The sequence below is a fragment of the Cervus canadensis genome, chromosome 4, assembly GCF_019320065.1.
Source record: "Cervus canadensis isolate Bull #8, Minnesota chromosome 4, ASM1932006v1, whole genome shotgun sequence".
NCBI classification, from domain to species: domain Eukaryota; kingdom Metazoa; phylum Chordata; class Mammalia; order Artiodactyla; family Cervidae; genus Cervus; species Cervus canadensis.
The window spans coordinates 37,733,253-37,751,125 of NC_057389.1; the positions used below are offsets into that span (position 1 = coordinate 37,733,253).

At 40.0% G+C, this 17,873-nt stretch overlaps 1 protein-coding gene across 4 annotated transcripts in view; it reads right to left on the reverse strand.

The window, feature by feature from the left end:
- TTC1 (tetratricopeptide repeat domain 1) overlaps nucleotides 1-17,873 on the reverse strand; it is a 48,184-nt gene that overhangs the window by 3,756 nt on the left and 26,555 nt on the right. For all 4 annotated transcript variants that reach the window (XM_043464823.1, XM_043464825.1, XM_043464822.1 and 1 more), the window contains 5 exons: nucleotides 15,518-15,578; nucleotides 14,312-14,424; nucleotides 11,185-11,221; nucleotides 6,580-6,728; nucleotides 4,242-4,296 (listed from right to left, as the gene is read on the reverse strand). In XM_043464823.1, coding sequence (XP_043320758.1) covers nucleotides 4,242-4,296; nucleotides 6,580-6,728; nucleotides 11,185-11,221; nucleotides 14,312-14,424; nucleotides 15,518-15,578 — 415 coding nt within the window. The remainder of the gene's footprint in view (nucleotides 1-4,241; nucleotides 4,297-6,579; nucleotides 6,729-11,184; nucleotides 11,222-14,311; nucleotides 14,425-15,517; nucleotides 15,579-17,873) is intronic.

The following is a 17,873-nucleotide window of genomic DNA, read 5'->3' on the forward strand; positions in this document are numbered from 1 at the left end:
CAGCCTGCCAGTCCCTTCTGTCCATGGAATTCTCCAGGCAAGAATACTGACTGGAGTGAGTTGCCATTTCCTTCTCCATGGAATCTTCCCAACCCAGGGATGGAACCTGCCTCTTCTGCACTGCAGGTTTTTTTTTTTTTTTTCTCCTCTGCTGAGCCACCTTGTAAATCAACTACAGTTCAATTTGACGATGCTCTAAAATCAGCGTAGGACCAATGGGGACACAAGGAAATAGAGCCCAACATTAAGGCAGAACCAAGTGGTGATGTCTGCACAATTCCCCCTTACTGTTTACGATGGTGGTCGAGAAGCACCTTCAGCGAGAGCAAGCTTTCGGCTGTGCATGGTCACATGCTCACAGACTTCCTGCTGCTGCTCAGTCAGGCTGGACTCTCAGAGACTCAAGCGGTTTCTCCAGACCCCAGACAGGACCATCTGCCATCTGGCCCATCTCCCACACTCTCCACCGGCTGCCAGATTTCACCCGCCCCTTATCTGGGCAGTAATCAATCTGGCTCCCTTCTTTCCACTTGTAGCAAACCTGGTACCACCACTCAGCCTGAACGTGTCCACGTGTCCTTATCTGTAAGGATCTCGCCTCTCAGACCAGATCCCATGGCAAAGAGAAGAGTCCAACAGTGCTTGGGCTCAGACAAGAACACTTATGACTAGAGATCAAGGCTTGGCACTGGATCCAGTTCTGATAAATATTAAATTTCTGTGTCTTCAAGCAACACTGTATTATAATAAACCAACTGACTTGTTATACATCACTTCTCTTTGGAGATAGTGACTGTGCAGTGGTCAGCTTACTGTCAGGAGAGGCAGGAAGACCATTTGTTTTCACCTCCTCCAGATCACTGAGGTCTGGGCCTCGTGGAATAGATTCTTTATTAGGAGAACCAGACTGCACACAAGTGAATCCTGACACTGCATTTCCTCTTCTGAGGCAGGAAACTAAGGTGTGCAGCTGACTCCTAATTTCCTCTGAGCAGAAGGCAAATTAAGAGACAGCACAGAATACAGAAAATAAAATTTACACCCAATTCAAATGCTTATATATTAGCTCCTGAGTGAAAGTGGAAGCTCAAAGAAGCCTTACCAAGAACTAACTATCAAAACAGCAGGAGTGATTCTCCCGAGAGGAGGAACTATGGGAATAGCAACCAGGAAATGAGACAAAAGGCAGGGAGGGCATTGAAAACCCAAAACCGGCATTCCCTGCTGAGGGGCTGCAACAGCAACGAGAAACTGGCTGAGATCCTCTGGTGGCCAGATCACACCGCATGGCAAATGCACAGTCTGAGGTAAGTACTAGAGAGTGCAGCAGGAAGAGAAATGTGGGAAAGGAGCCTGGATTTCCACACCCACATGGATGGCTCCAGCAACTTTCAGGGACAGTAACAAGTGAGGCAGCAACCCAATTCTAGGACCCTGAATCACTTGCACAGAAGCCCTTAATGCATAGGATAGTCAAAAGAACCCTTACAATGACATGAACAAGTTACCTCCAGCTCCAAATCTCACTTTTTAACATGGATCATACAAGGTGGTGTTCTTAATTTAGTTCACAAATGCACACTCATTAGGATGCTAGTGGCCAGGAGCAAACACTTGAGGAACTTCAGGACTCAGGGGACTGGTAACATGTTCCAAGAAGGTGGAAGGAGGCAATGGTACAAGTAGAATGCTGGACTGGATGACGAACAAGGCCCCCGTGTGTGCCGAGCAGCTGGAAGTTAGTGAAAGAAAGGCAGGGTCACTGGGGCAACACCTTGCCCATGGCTCTTGACCTTTGAGGGAGTCAATGAGTTTTATGTCCAGCTCTAGGTTTTCCAGGTCAGGACAGATTCTCAGCTGAGGTGGAAAGACAGATGATCCAGAATGGGTGGAACAGAAGCTAGATGCTCTGCCCAGGGCATCTTTCCAACCTCATCAAACCATTGACTATACCCTGCAGTCCTTTTAAACCTTATGTTCCCTGGCTACAACAGGGAGGCTGTCTTCCCAGAAATGAGAAGAGGGCAAACAAGTAAACACTCCAGTGACTGACCCCTTTCCTCTAATCTAACATCAACACGATCATCTTCTGTGGCAAGGACTGTGGCACTATGGCCAATGGCCACTCCTGTTCTAAGGATGACATTTACAAATGACAGGCTAAGAAGAGAGGAGCAAGTATGTTCTACCCACTCACAGTTTCAATTAGAATTTTTTTTTCCCCAAGGAGGGGGGTATGTTTCCAACAAAAAGGAAGTCAACTTACACAGAGAAAAGGAAAAGAAAATCAAGAGTACTGAACAAATTAAAAGTCATGCAGTCCACTGCAAAACGTCTGCACAGGACATCTGAGTGAGTGACATGGCTCTGCGCATCTGGAGGGACCATCCTCCAAGGACCTCAAAGTGCACGAATCAGAGCGAGTGTTCATCTGTAACAAGGCAGGGACACACCAGGAGGCTCACACAACGCTGAGAGGGACCTCGCCCTTTAAGGCTCTCCTGTGGTAGATGACACAAGAGGCAGTATTTTATTCACTATCATCATATTCATGAAGAAAATAAAGGAGTCCGGTCATTCAGACTACTGAGGTGTAACAACAAACTAACATATTATTTACCAAGCAACTTAAGTTGTTCATGAAAGAACAACATAAGTAAATGCCAAAACCACAAGACAAGAAACATCAGCTTATGAGAACGGAGTGACAAGGACAGATGGAACTTAATTCCGTCTGGAACTGACAATGGCAGTAAGATTCAGTTTATATCTATCCATTTTATTGTTTCATGGTGATTTAAAAAAAATGGACCCAGAGATCAGTGCCTAAGTGACCACTACAGTCAGTCACCAAGTCTTCTCTTTCAGCACGAGATCCAGTTCAGCTAAATGCAAATACCTTTTTCCTAAAATAAATCATCATTGTGAATAGGTGAGGAATCCTCTTTTCTTCCTTCTTTGAAGAAAAAGTACCTCCAAAATAACTTTTTGGTTCAAACATGGTGTCAAATTTTATTAAAAATGTAAATTCAGGAAAGAGCCAATTTTGGAAGAACTGAGGAAGGCTCCAGAGATCTGCCCAAGTCTGAAGCAGCTCTCCTTGGAGTCTGAGTCCACCCAGCAGGGCCCACACTTGGATTTACTGGGTCAGTAGTTCCTCCTCAATCAACTCTCTGTCAGAGTGATCTTTTGGGAAATTTGTCTCATTCTCTGATACTGATGCCTAAAGGCCATAAATGGCCAGGGTCAATTTATTTTAAGTGATCTTTCCTTTTGGTCCATGTTAGTTGCGTCTGACTCTTTGCGACCCCATAGACCACAGCCCCACCACGCCCCTCTGTCCATGGGATTCTCCAGGCAAGAACACTGGAGTGGGTTGCCATTTCCTTCTCCAAAAGGAACTACAGAAAGAAAAAAGTGAAGTCACTTCTGGCCCATGCGACTGCAATTCATGATATAGATTATTCATAAGGAAAACGTACAGGAGGTCACAAATAGACAGCTATCACACAGGTTATAAGCATACTGTGCTGGGCAGGTCTCTGTCCAGGAACCTTTATTCCTCTTGGTCAAGCAGACTGTTTACAACGAACAGCCCTCTAATCCCAACCATAAGCACAGTATGTCAATATAAGAACTAACTAAAACATGGGTCAAGTGAAACCAATTCCCCTGACCCTCCACCTACACAGTTTTTTCCCCTTTTCCCATTTACTGCTAATTCTTACCCTCTCATGTCTTCTCAAATACTAAAGGGCCTCTGAATGTTATTTTCAAAATAAAAAACCCCTTGGTTTTCACAGAGTACTGGCTTATACTGATTACATCCTAAGGAACTTAAAACCTGAAGTTGTTTCCTCAGTGAACAAAATCAACTGTTTTTATGAAATTGATGATCTGAAAGAGAGGTTGGTGGCACCCCCAGGGTTGGGAGTTAATTATGTTTGCATTCTGAAGGCAGGAAAACTTACCAAAAAAATAAAGAAAAGCAAAATGGAAGTTTAGTTTTTGAAAAGCTGATATCCACTCTAAACCACATTGGTCCTTTAGAGTCAAAATTGAGTAAGAACTCATAAGCCCCAAGGTGCTGGTGCCCCGTGATACTGGTACTGAACCACAGAAGGGTCTCAAAGCTGTTTCCCACTGTTGAGTTCTCCTCTAATGAATAAAACGATGGATGGCTGCATCCCCCAGCTTCTGAGATATTTATGGTAAAGAGAAGGTAAGGGAGGCAGACTTACCTAACATCTCTTCCTTCAGCCTTTCATTACGTTCTTCAATTTGCTTAGGTAATCTCTAAGGGAAAAAGCACCAAAACAAGGGTTGTGAAAACCTTTTGGCTTTATTTTGAACTTGAGAAACATTTTTAAAAACCTTGTGTGAAAATGAGATCAGGTTAAAGCACATATATATGATCCCACTAAATATAGAAAAATCCCAAATATTTCTCTGTGGGGGCACTACAGAGACAGGAATTTTGTCTGGTTCAATGCTATGCACAGTTCCTGGATCACTGGAGTGGACTCAGGAGGACCTCAATAAAAATTTGGTGAAAAATACACACACACACACACACACAGAGAACATCTGAAAGGATACACATCAGATGTTTACAGTGGTGTACTCAGGTGGTGGGATAATGGCTGATACTTATATATATTTTCTGCTCACTTGTATTTTTTAACTTGAGGTCCTTTCTTTATGTAACTTAACTGTTGAGAAAGCATCAGATCGATATCAGATATACCAAAACGATCATCCAGCTCAGGGTTTTCCTACCTCGGCACTACTGATATTTTGGACTGGGTGGTTTCTTGCTGGGGCTGTCCTGTGCACAATGGAGTGGTCAAAGCATCCCTGGCCTTTAGCGGCACCAACAGGACCCTCCCCACCGCCACAGTGACCCCCCACCTAGCTAACTGTCCCCCAGGACCAGACCCCCTCTAGCTGAGAGCCACAGATGTTCTCTGGGCACTTTTAGCTCTGGAGTTGCCTCCACACACTCTGTGATTCCAGTATTAACTCTGTTGTAATAATTCAAGAAAATAAATTCTTTACGCCTGTAACAACCAGCTTTAATAAAAGGCTCCCTTTTTAACACTAATTTGACAAGGATAAAGGCCACCAAGAATTTAGCCAAGATTTTAAGAACTCTATTCCCTTTCCTCATGTCCAATTTAAGTTAATCCTAACACCATTAAGAGATACATTAAAAGTCAGATAAAGGATTAAAATTGCTTTCAAATTGCATATATATTTTAATTACCCAAATGCACCTTTCTCCGATTACTCCATTTCTAGGTAAATAAAAGACCTGTTGTGGCTAAAGGAACTCACCTCAAGAGGGTATAAAAACAAAGCAAAATAAAACCCAAACGACCTAAGATATTGATATTAATGCAGGGAGATGAGTCAACATTTTTCGGGTCTGCTTGGTGGAGTAACAGTCCCGTGACCTAAATAGGAGATCCTGTGGAGTAGGGGTTCAGGTGCCCTCCGGGGACTGACAGGAAACATAAATAAGTAATGGACCGGGTTTAAGGCAATAGCACTGGTGTGCTCAGCCATGTAATCGGAGCACTCCAGCCCCCTGCCAGCATGTGTGAGTTCAAGGAGAAGCCAGCATGTCCACATTTTCCAATTTTCAAGAGGAGCCCGACTTAGATTTTTATCCACTTAATTTTATCCATTTAAAAATTCTTTCCATTTTTAAATGTTGGCAAGTCGCCTCAACTAAAAAAACAAAACCCAAAAGTCTGGCTAAATAAAAGATGCCTGTAGCTCTCTGGCTCCTGCCATCTCTGCTACATACTGGGTTCAGGACAGACCTCCTCATCCTAATGCCCTCTGAAAAGCCTGGCAATGAAGAAATCTGTTTAGTTAAAGCCAGTGTCAGTTGAACTTATTTGAACACCTATTATTTTGGGGCAGTGAGACACATCCAATTTTGTAGCAAATCCTTAAGAGTATACATTACTCTCTGCATTGGCGATAAGAGTGGTGCTAAAGGTAAAAGCACAGATATACAGTTATTTTTAAAAAGAGGAAAACAAGTAATATTTAGTTTTAATTTACTACTGACATAAAAATATGACGTTTAGAAGCAAAAGAATTTTTAGTGACGAGGACAAAAACTAGAGCCATTTTAAGAAGGATAAAAAGATTAGGATATATTCAACTGGAAATGTTCTGCGCATATGATGATAAGTAGAAACTTGGTAACTGAGTAACGAAAAGAAAGCCAGAAAGTTATTATCTATAATATTAAGGCTCACTTTCGACTAAACTGTATACCTATAAGCAGAAAAGGTTTCCCTAGTCCAACAATGAAATAAAGTTCTCGTTAACCCTAGAGGTCAAAGGTTTATACAAGACAACAGTTTTAGAATGAAGATTAAATAGTACAGGGCACAGTGGGTTAGAGCCACCACTTCAAAGCTCTATCTCCTGCAATATTCCTTCCAATAAGCTTCTCAAAAGCATAGAAATGGCATGTAGTTGTGTCTCAAAAGATTACCTAAGATTCAATGACTAGTAACACAAGGAAGAGAAAATATATTTGTAAAAAGTCAGGTTTACCATGCAAGCTTCTCTTGCTTGATGTACTGATGGGTCTTTTTCTAATATGGATTTATAGTCTTCCAGGGCTTCATCCAGCTTATCAGTCTTCTCATACAACTCTGCTCTCCTCAGTATTGCCCTGATGTAGCTGGGGTTTAATTGAATTGCTGTAAAAAGGGAAGAAGTAACGGTTACCATACGGAAAAAGGGCCTACACACCCTCAGTTATATCAAGGTTCCTCAATAATCATTCTCCGTGGCTCCGTAGGAAGAGTTATTTGTTAAAGGTTATACCTAGGGTCAGCAAACTTTTTCTGTAAAGGGCAGGTAGTAAAGATTTCAGGCTTTGTGGGACAGACTGTTACGACTACTGAACTCTGCTACTGCAGCATGAAAGCAAGCACAGACGATGCATAAGCAAGTAAGGGTGACTGTATCACAATAACATTTTATTGATGGGTACTGAAATCTGAATCTCACATGATTTTCATGTGTCCTGAAATATTACTTCTCTTTTGATTTTATTTCCAATGATTTAGAAATGTAAAAACCATTCTTAGTTTGCAGGCTGAACAAAAGAAGGTGGCAAGCAGGTGGCATGCAGGCTACATTTGGCTTGTGGCAGCAGTTTACCAAATCCTGGTCTATACCCCAAGTCCTGGTTTCCACCTAGTTACCGTTCACGCACTTCAGAACAGTCCAGAACAACAGAGCTCAAGTGCACAGTGAAAAAGAGAGAGGGAATCTGAAGGCGCATGTTAAGAGAACAGTGGCAAGAGTGTCTATCATTTACTCTCTTGTTTTCTAGGCCTCAACTACGGAGGTCACACAATGACAACTGAGGCTGTATTTTAGCTAAATGCTCACTGTTCCTTCAAACTCTGCTCTAACACCCTTAGGTCATTAGTGTATAATATCCTTTCTTTTATCCAACAACAAATGCCTTGTAATAATCCCGTGCCCATGTTTTGGTTCAAGTATACTACATTCTTCTATTCTTTTTTGTGTTTTTCCTTTTTCTGTTAAGAAGCAGTATCATGGCTCTAGAACTTTTTCTTTTCAAATGATATCCTCATTTTTTAATTCATTCATGCTTTCAGTAACTGTTTGTTTATACCTAATATATGCACCTAGGGTAGTGCCCCTCCAGAGTACAGTGGTAACCAGAACAGACCAAGTCCAAGTCCTCATGAAGCTTTAAGCTATTCTAGGAGGCAACAGAAGATGGCATACAAATAATTTCAGATAGCTATAGAGCTACAGAGAAAAATAAAACAAGGTGATGTAAATTCAAGAGAAGAGGGGAATAAGTGACTTTATAAAAGAATATGAAAAGGGATTATTTGAGGGAAGCCAGCTATCTGAAAAGCTGAGGGAGACAGTATAGGAAAAAGAACTAAAAAGAGGATCTAATAGCAAGAATAACTTCAGCATCTTGGTGACAGGTAGAGGTGCAGAAGAGATGAAGTTGAAAATACACAACAAGCAGGTCATGGAGGCCTTGCTGGTCAGGAGCTTGGACTTTTTCTATTTTGTATTTTTAAAAAAGCTTTTATATTGGAGTAATACAACTGATTCACAATGTTGTCTGTTTCAGGTGTAGAGCAAAGTGATTTAGTTATACACACACACATCTATTCTTTTTCATATTCTTTGCCCATTTAGGTTAATACAGAGTACTGAGTAGAGTTTCCTGTGCTATAGAGTAAGTAGGTTCTTGCTGATTGTCTATTTTAGCTATTTATTATAATTTTTATTGGAATACAGTTCATTTACTAGATCTTTTAAGTATGATAAGAAGCCACGGAATCGTTTCAAGCAGATTAAAACATCATCTGATTTACAGTTTTAAAAGCTCACTTTGGCTATAGTGTGAAGGGTATGGGTGGAAGCAGTGAGACAGCTGGGAGGTCACTGCAATAGTCCAGATGACAGAGGATGCTCACTAAGCTGCTAAAAGTGGAGATGGAAAGGAGAGGCCAGATTAAGGAAATGTCTCTGAATCAGAGCCCAGTGGACTTGCTAATTAATTAAACCATGTGGAATGAGAGAATAACTCAGGGATGACTCCAAAGGTTTTAGAGTTTCAGCAAGTGAATGGATAATAATGCCATTCATTAGTATGAAAAAAACTAACTGCAAGTTGTTTTCATGCATTTATGTATGCATGGGGACTGGGAGGCACCAGAGTCTGTTCTGGGCACGTTACATCTGCCATGCCATGGGACCAGACGTCCCAGGGAGGTGTCAAGTTTGCAGTGGAATACACGGCTCCAGACTACAGGGCAGGGCAGAAGAGATAAACTACATGGTGTGGATGGGCTACTTAACGTGCAGACAGTCTTTCAATGAAGCAGATGACAGAAATGGTAAAATGGCTGGATGGGGATATTGGTTCAGGAGAAGGTTTTCTGAAAGAACCCAAACTGCAGGATTTCAGCTGTACACACTGTCGACCTCCCCTTAGTCCAGCACACCATATTCTCTTAAAATACTCCAGTGACCTCTACTGCATCATCTTTTAAAAAACTGAACCCCCTAATTTACACTTTAACTCCTATACTGTCCCCTTCTCAACTAGTGGATAACTTCTAACAATGCAATATTGACTGGAGAGAGACCCCTTGCAGGACTACTCTTTTTACTGGCTGCATAGCTGACAGGATCTTAGTTTCCCAACCAAGGACTGAACTCGGGCCCCAGCAGTGAAAGACTGAGTCCCAACCACTGTACCACTAGGGAATTCCCTATGACTACTTTATAAAAACCTCTAACATCAACTTATCACTCTAACTTGTGATTGCTTTCTCAATCCATATAAAGAGAATTAAATTAAACTTTACTTACATGCTAAGGCTAAAAATATAAAGGTGGCTGGCATTAAATATTGTTCCACAGTTTTCATACAGTTTCTAATATAGTATTTCATAGTAAAGAGTTCCAAATGAGTTAAGTCCTTTGCCAAAGTTTGTACACAGAGTGGGCATGTGTTTATTTGGGGGGCAGGGGAATGAAAGGTCCTGTATATCTAAATAATCTGTACTAAATCCAAATAAACTGCACTACTGTTAATGTATTTTGTGCATGGATTCAATAAACCATATGTAGCCATAACAACTAAGTATAAGCACATATATTTTGGTTTAACCAAAAAACCAAAAACAAATCTGAAAAACAAACACTTTCCCCCACTTCCTCTCATTCACTTGGCTCCCAAGACTGAGGGCGACAGCGAGAAATGAACTGTTTTCTAGTGTATTCCCCGCTAATCAGCTTACAAGCCATTTTCTCACCATTTGGTTAACAAGAAAAGAACTCTGAAAATCACAGCTTGTTCCTAACTTAAACTCATCAAACCCACACATCTCACAGAGATTAAGGTTAAACACCTTCTTCCAAATAATACAGTACATTTAGAATTAGTTCCAGCCCAAGATAGTAATAGATTAGAATAAGTTTGCTAGATTCTAATGTGTTAAGTTTCATTCAGAGACTCGAATGAAATGCCAAGTATAAAGAAGAGAGGGTGACTAATTAATGTTATTAAAAAATCTCAGGAAACAAAACAGATGAGGGAATTCATGCTTGGTCTGAGAGTAGGATTAGATAATATATAAGGTTCTTTTTTTTTTTTTTAAATAAAGTTCTTTTAAACTCTGATTCTCTCAGAGAAAATATTATCCAAAGGAGAAAATATTATCCAAAATGGAAAATAAAATACAAATTTAAAAAACAATGTTAGTTTGAAGAACTCATGCAAGTAGCAAGATACAAGGAACAAGATTATGTGTGTTCCCCATATCAAGCAGGTTATACAGACAAGACAACCATCTGGCCTGTCAGGAAATTTTTGGGAAAAAAACCAAAAACAATAATGACCCTATGTCTGGAGCTGTCTCTATGAGGTGGTAGAATGAAAAGATCATTATGGAACTCAGGCATCAGATGACAAAGACTGGATTCACTGTGTTGAACTTGATAAAAAACGACAGCCAGGAGGTTTGGATTAAGTACATCTAAACGGAGTACCAATTCCCTAAGAGCAACTGCCACCACCATCCAAGCACACAGATTCAGAAGCCCCAACAGCAGCTAAGATCTTCAATTTCAAAGGTGAGCACACAAGAAGTATATACCATTTCTGTGGCCAAGATAGGTTTGAATTTTCTCCACATATTTACCAATACAGGATAAACTGACTGAACTATCCATTCAAAAAACGCTTTCACTAAGATGACTACTGTGCAGTAGTACACCTCTAAGAAAGACCCAAAGCTGCTCATTTAGCAGCCCCAGAAGGGTGCATGTGTACAAGTACACAGCTGACTGAGAGCCTCTGTATTTGTTGTCCAGCTGAAGTAATAGGCTTCCCAGGTGACTCCGTGGTAAAGAATCCACCTGCCAAAGCAGGAGACAAAGGTTCAATCCCTGGGTCAGGAAGAGCCCCTGGAGAATGAAATGGCAACCCACTTCAGTTTTCTTTGCCTGGGAACCCCATGGTTGAAGGAGCCTGGCGGGCTACAGTCCATAGGGTCACAGAAGAGTTGGTCACAACTCAGCAATTAAACAACAGCTGAGGTAATGCTCTTGTATGTTAACATGTACAAGACCAAAAAGCTGTACCTTTGCTGCAGTCACTGATGGCCATCTCTTTCTTGTCCTAAAAGGAAATAGATCATTAATACGTGTCACCCTAATTCTGTCTCAACAGCTCAAAGGCTCAATGACATAAACTGATCATTAATAGTTGCTTACAGAGAGATACATGCATGCTTTTCAAGGAAATCACACCAAAACATGCACGACACTTCCAAGCTAAAATTCAAACTATGCTGACAGCTGACTTGAAAGCCTCCTGGCAACAAATTATTCAAGGAGCTTCCTCCTGAAGTATCTTTATTTAAAGACTGCTGCAATTGGCCTGCAACATTTTACATCAGAATGTTGATAGTGAGAAAACTCTGTGATCAACAAACAGGGCAAATGACTGATACATGAATAACTGAATGAGTCCTTCCTCTTCAGTGAACTGTTACCTATCACACCCAAAGTGGTATTTTCCAGAAAGTACAGAGGTGGTCCATATACAGACAGAGCATGGCTTGCCATGAAGTCTCAGTTATGAACCTTAATTGATCCACTGACCAAACAAAAATACAAAAGAATCTGCCAAATATCTAATTTAATTTGCTGAATTGAGAAGCATGGCATAGTGAAAAGAACACAGGATTTCAAAAGAACTAGATTCCAGCTTGAGAACTAGATTATCAAAAGAACTGGATTCTAGCTCTGATATTCATCTGCTGTTTAATTTTTCTAGGCTCTAAAATGTCTATTTTTTTCCAAATTGGAAATGTTCTACAATGTTAAGAGAGATGTTAGTTCAAATAAGTGTTTAATACTTCCATAATGGCTACTATGGCAAATGCCAAATACTTTGTAGAATATTTTAGAGCAATGTCTACCAAATTGAGTTTCAGGATTCAATCAAAAACAGTTCCAGGATGGGGAGTAACTGCTTAATGGGTTTCTCTTAGGGTCATAAAAAAATTTCTGGAAGTGGATATGATAATCATTGCCTAATACTATGAATGTATCTAAAAATGGTTAAAATGGTCAATTTTATAGTATGTGTACTTTAGCCACAATAAGCAAAAAAAGGTTCCAGAGTTGTCTGGGAAACACTAACTACATTATCTCTTCCAATGTCCAAAATAGCAATTTACATATTAAAAACTCTAACAAGAAGTCCTGCAGTATAGAAAACTGGAAGTCAGTACTTCCCCAACTTTTAGATAACTGTTAAGTCTGAGACACACTGTCGTTTGAAAGTCTCCGACACAGGAGTGAATCTCTGTAACATGTGTGCACAGCTGATGTGGCGGTATTCTTTGTGTCCCAAGTAACTCTTCTTAGAACCTGCTTTTTGGAGGACTTTGTTTACTCTTGTGTAGTCAGGCCTAGAACTGAAACACTGCCCTAAATCCAAGTTGGCCTTTTCCCCCTCCAGGCGCGAAACATAAGCCCTGATGGGCATATCCCATCAGGGATGCTGAGCCTGCAAACTTGTCTTTCAGAAATTCTCCTTAAAATAGTTAACCCATCAGTTCCTTAAACTCAGAATAGGCTCCTTAAATCACTTCAGTGTATTAATCCTGAAAGTCTCCAAGTCTGTAATTTTAGAATCTTAAAATATTAAGAATGAAAGTTGAAAGAATAAAACAAACAAAAACAGCCCACCAGCAAACCTATCCCTTATAGAGGTCAGAATTACAGAGCAAGTCTCTTCTGAGTTCCCCTCGGCTGTGACAAAGACTAGCAAGGCTGTCCATTTTCCTAACTCAGGAATGAGTTGCTCATACTAGTCTAATGCTAGCAATGTCACTAATTTGGCAATTGTGAGAACAAAGAATCCCAAATTCCAGGAGCCAAATGGGTACGGTGCATTTTCTGACACTGAAGGTGTTCTCGATCTCAATTCACAATGACAATTTCCAGTCTATGAATGTGGCTTGATGTCTCCCAGGGGCAAAAGTGAAATCAGAATTTTCCAGCTAAGTGGAAAGACCGTTAGTTGTGGATTCTGACTGATGGTAGAATGTATTAATGAATGTTGTTTTAAATAAATCTAAATCTTGTTTTATTTCCCCTAATACAAAATGTCTGTTTGTATACTCTGTATACTCTAGAATTATTCCCTCTCTCATGTCACATGAATCACTCTAAAAATATTAATACTTCACCCTGGACACTGAATCCAGTAACAAAACATACAAGCCTGGATTAAAATAAAACTTTTTGAATGTCCAAAAATTTAAGCGCACCCCCCACTCTCCCCTTTAAAAACCCTCATCATCCAAAGTGACTTTGGCAGAAGCATTAGAAAATTTCAGTCAACATCAAAAAGAAAATGACATAGATACCTGATCAAAACAAACAAAAAACCACTTCACCCAATCTTACGCCTGCTTTGTGGTTGCTTAAAGGTGTGTTTAAAAAAACCTCTACCCTTCGTGCTCTGAACATAAGCAGTCTTTAACGAGTGGCACTGTTTTTTCTCAAGCTCTCACCACTTCAATCCAGCAAGATTTACTATGCTGTCTAAACAGGAATATCAACAAATCACCCATCTAGCTTTTAATACCAACATGACATCAAACAAATATCACTACACTCTCCTCTACTCTACACTCACCCTGCGATACCAGGTTCTAAATCCTTTGGAAATACAAAAACGCTTTTGAATTTTCCCTGACACCTATTTTGCATTTAAGGGTACTTTTCACCCCAACTCCTGGACGCGTCTCCCTATGTCCATACTTTCAACAAAAAATCAGAATCTCAGGGATAAGCACCTTGAAGTCTAGTTTCAAGCACTGCTTCCTGTCCCTTCGAGTCTTAACTAAAGTTCCAGAGGCCTGGAATAAGCAGCTGGAGCTATTCTAGGACATGTACTACTTGGCTGTTTGATTCATTAACCCACCCTTGTTTGGTAGAAACTGTGCCAAGCTTCCTTCCGTGAAAGTATTCACTCAGTCACTTTAATAAGGAATATGAACAGTAATCTGACTTAAGTTTTTCAAAATTATATTTCTATCCTTCCCATGCCCTTTAAATCAGTGAAATATAGGGGTAAGAAAAGAGAGGGACAACTTTAAAGCCCCTATGCTTGTTTCTGGAGAGAAGGTATCCTACAAAAAGCAGTGCAAGTTCATGTGCTTCTGAAAAAGACAGGGTCCAAGATACAAACCTGTTTCATCCTTGCCGCAGCTCTGTTTGAAAACAGAACAGACCGGTCTTTCTGGAAGCAGGAGGGACACGTCTGAAGGCCTCGAGTATAAGAACTTTCGGCTTCTATGTAATCTGAGGATAAGGGAAAATATAAGAAGTTGTTATGATTTTATTTCTGATATCACTGTATTCCAAATGACCTCAGAATGTATAGTTTTCCATTCTATACATTCACCTTTCACTTGGCTTATCAATTTAGTAAAGAGTTTTGAAAGGGGATTAGGAAATTGGACAGATGAAAGAGACTAAAATCTGAAATTAACAGCCCAAGATGAAGAAAACAATTCTATATATATATTTTTCATTAAAGATATTGTGCTTTCATGGGGTCAACCTGGCTAAAAATGCTTCCATGAAATGTCTGGAGAGACATTTTATAGAGCTAAAAGCAACTATGTTAAAAACCAGTAGTTGACCAAACACCTTGGAGAGAATATGGTGATAAACTCATATATTCATTGCCACATACAGAATTATAGTTAGGATACTAAAAGATAATTGCCTAGCCACTCCTTTCTCAGGTTTGAAATATTTAATACTAAAATATAAAGAGATGAAACTAAAAAAAAATAAAGAGATAAAACTTTCAGAGAACCTTTAGTTCTCTTAGAAAAAAGAAGTGATAACTGATAAATCAGGATATACGAAAAAAAAAATTTTTTTTAACCTAAAAATAACAAACGGAAGATGTTGCTACTCCTAGATATCCAAAGCATACATACTCTGAGATGTGATAAATTTGATAAGATCAAACAGTTCTCCCAAATTATAAAAATGAACCTCAATTATCCCTAAGCAAATACAAGAAATGCAGAAGGACCATCTCTCTAGTTAAAGCATCTACAGAAAAAGGAACTTGAAAGAGCAACTGAAGTGTAAGCAAAACTCTTCTCTAGGAAGCACAGGACGCACTGGGCCAGTATTCACAGCATTGTCACAAAGCGAGGAACTGAGACCTTCTTTTTACAGCAATGCAGCAAATAGCCTTTTAACATTCCAGATTAGAGTTTCCCAAAGCAAAAACGCAAAGAGCTTTGTTCTTCAGTATCGTTAGCAGTTCGGAGCTGCTAGCTGTTTCCAAACATCCTTCAGTGTTTCTTCACAGATTCTACAAAAGAATGAGGAGTCAAGACGGCCAGCATCAGTGCCGAAAAGCACATCTTACCTCCCTTCTTAAACTGCTCATTTCCCTCCTCCTTTAGTCTAGAGCTCTCTTCTCTCCTTCTCTGAAAAAGATCAGAGAATGACATAAACACAGTATTATGATAAGTGAACAGAAAGGCCAGCTTTCATTATACATTAGGCTATTCAATGAGCAGCAGCTTGACTTTTGAGAACTGGGTCAGTTTTATCTAAATCTCAAACACACAGAACAAAAACACATGACCATCTGGCTAAATATCAAGTGAATTCTTGACACAGGTTTTCTTTGTTTCCGGCTTTTGCATGGAACAGTAATTTCCATTTACTAAAAATGAAACTAATATACCCACTGGTATTCTTACCTTTATAAATTAAAATTCTAGATCTGCTACTTATTAACTGTAGATGATCTTGGACAAGTTTCAGATCTTTCTGGGTGTTAATTTCTTCATCTAAAAATTAGGGCTGTAATAGATTTATGGGTTAATGTGATACTGTATGTAAAGCTTCCAATACGCTGGTGAATAAGGGTTCAAAAATTAGCTATTATTTTTCCGTAAAATAAATAATGTAATACTTATTTAGCTACAACTGCACTCTGTGTCATGAAGCAGACACACACAGGCTGGCAGAGAGCACTATGGGTCAGGCAGCATGCTGTTAGCAGGTTAACACAGGGAAACTTGAAGAAACGCAGAGAAATCTCTTTTCTTAGCCTCTTCTATCAGCAGAAATTCACCCAGATGGTAGAGCACTCAAGGGACTCAGAGGCAGAATGAAATGTTAGTCTGTGGAGCAAAAAAGACACTTGCCGAGTCCTCGTGTGCTCTCAGCCCTGAACACCTCAGCAAGTTAGCCGGCATAGGCAGAGCTAGCATGCCACCTTTGACAGCATTAAAAAAAAAAGAGAATCTCCAAAAATCTCTTCCTTCATTCTTGAAGTTTCTGACTCAATAAAAACTTCAATGGGAGGAAACAAAATTAGCAGACTTTTTCACCTACAGTACAAGCTGACATCCTAAACAACTGGTACTCTAAAGATTAGGAACCAAATTAAAAAATATAATGCTTCTGGAGAAGATCTGTAAATGAGCTGCTGAGATCTGGGTGCTTTCCCAATACCTTATTACTATACTCTGGAAGAAACAGAACACCTGATGAATCTCAATGAAGAGACTAAGAAGTAGGTATAAACAGAATATAATTTTTACAACATCTATTATAGGCCAGATGTTCAGCAGATAATAATAATTCATTTTAGGATATAACATATCTGAAGAAGGCCTATTCCAAGGGAATACAGGAAAAAATAAGATGGGTAGTGGTGATGACAATCAAAATACAAAAATGTGGCTACATTTACCTACTACCGCCCAGAGGAAGGTGCCTGATCTGTAATATCCTCTATCGAACTGGTTAGGATTTTTTGTTGTTCAGTCACTAAGTCATGTCTGACTCTTTTGCAAACCCATGGACAGTAGCCCGCCAGTAGCCTCCTCTGTCCATGGGATTGCCCAGGCAAGGATAATGGAGTGGGTTGCCACTTTCTTCTCCAGGAAATCTTCCGACCCACGGCTCAAACTCATGTCTCCCTGCATGGGCAGGCAGATTCTTAACCAATGAGAAACTTGGGAAGCCCGGTTAGGATTTCTGGAGGCAAGCAAAAGGACTGTCTATCTCAGGCAAAAAAAAAAAAAAATTTTAAGGGCATATGTTTACTGGAAAGCTACTGTGGGGCTCACATGATCACAGGGAGGCCTTAAATATGGGCTTATAAAACAGACAGGACTCAAGGCAACTCTGAAGTAAAAAAGCTAAAAAATATTGATGTGTCTTCTAGGAGAAGAGTCTCACCAAGATAGGGTTGTAGTAACAGCCAACAGACCCTAACCATTCCCCTTTCTTTGTCCTAATTTAGATTTAAAGTTTCGGTCAGAAGCATCCAATGAGCCAAGCATAGTCACATGCCTTGGCTGTCAAGAGAACAGTGAAGAACACGGGGGGCACTGACCAACACTCAACAAGGGGAATTTCCTCCACATAAGAAAGGGAATTCTATGCTGGAAGCAAAAAAAAACCCCATAACGAATCCAGTTAAAAGTTATTTCAACCCCAAATAGACAAAGTGACCTGGAGAAACAAAGCTGGAGGCATCATGCTCCCTGATTTCAACCTGTACTTACAAAGTTATAGTAATAAAAATGGTATGGTATTGGCATAAAAACAGACACACTGATCAGTGAAACAGAACAGAGAGACCAGGAACAAACCCACACACATACGGTCAATTAATTTATGATAAAGGAGCCACTAATATATAATGGGGAAAGGACAGTCTCTTCAGTAAGTGGTGCTGGGAAAACTGGACAGCCACATGC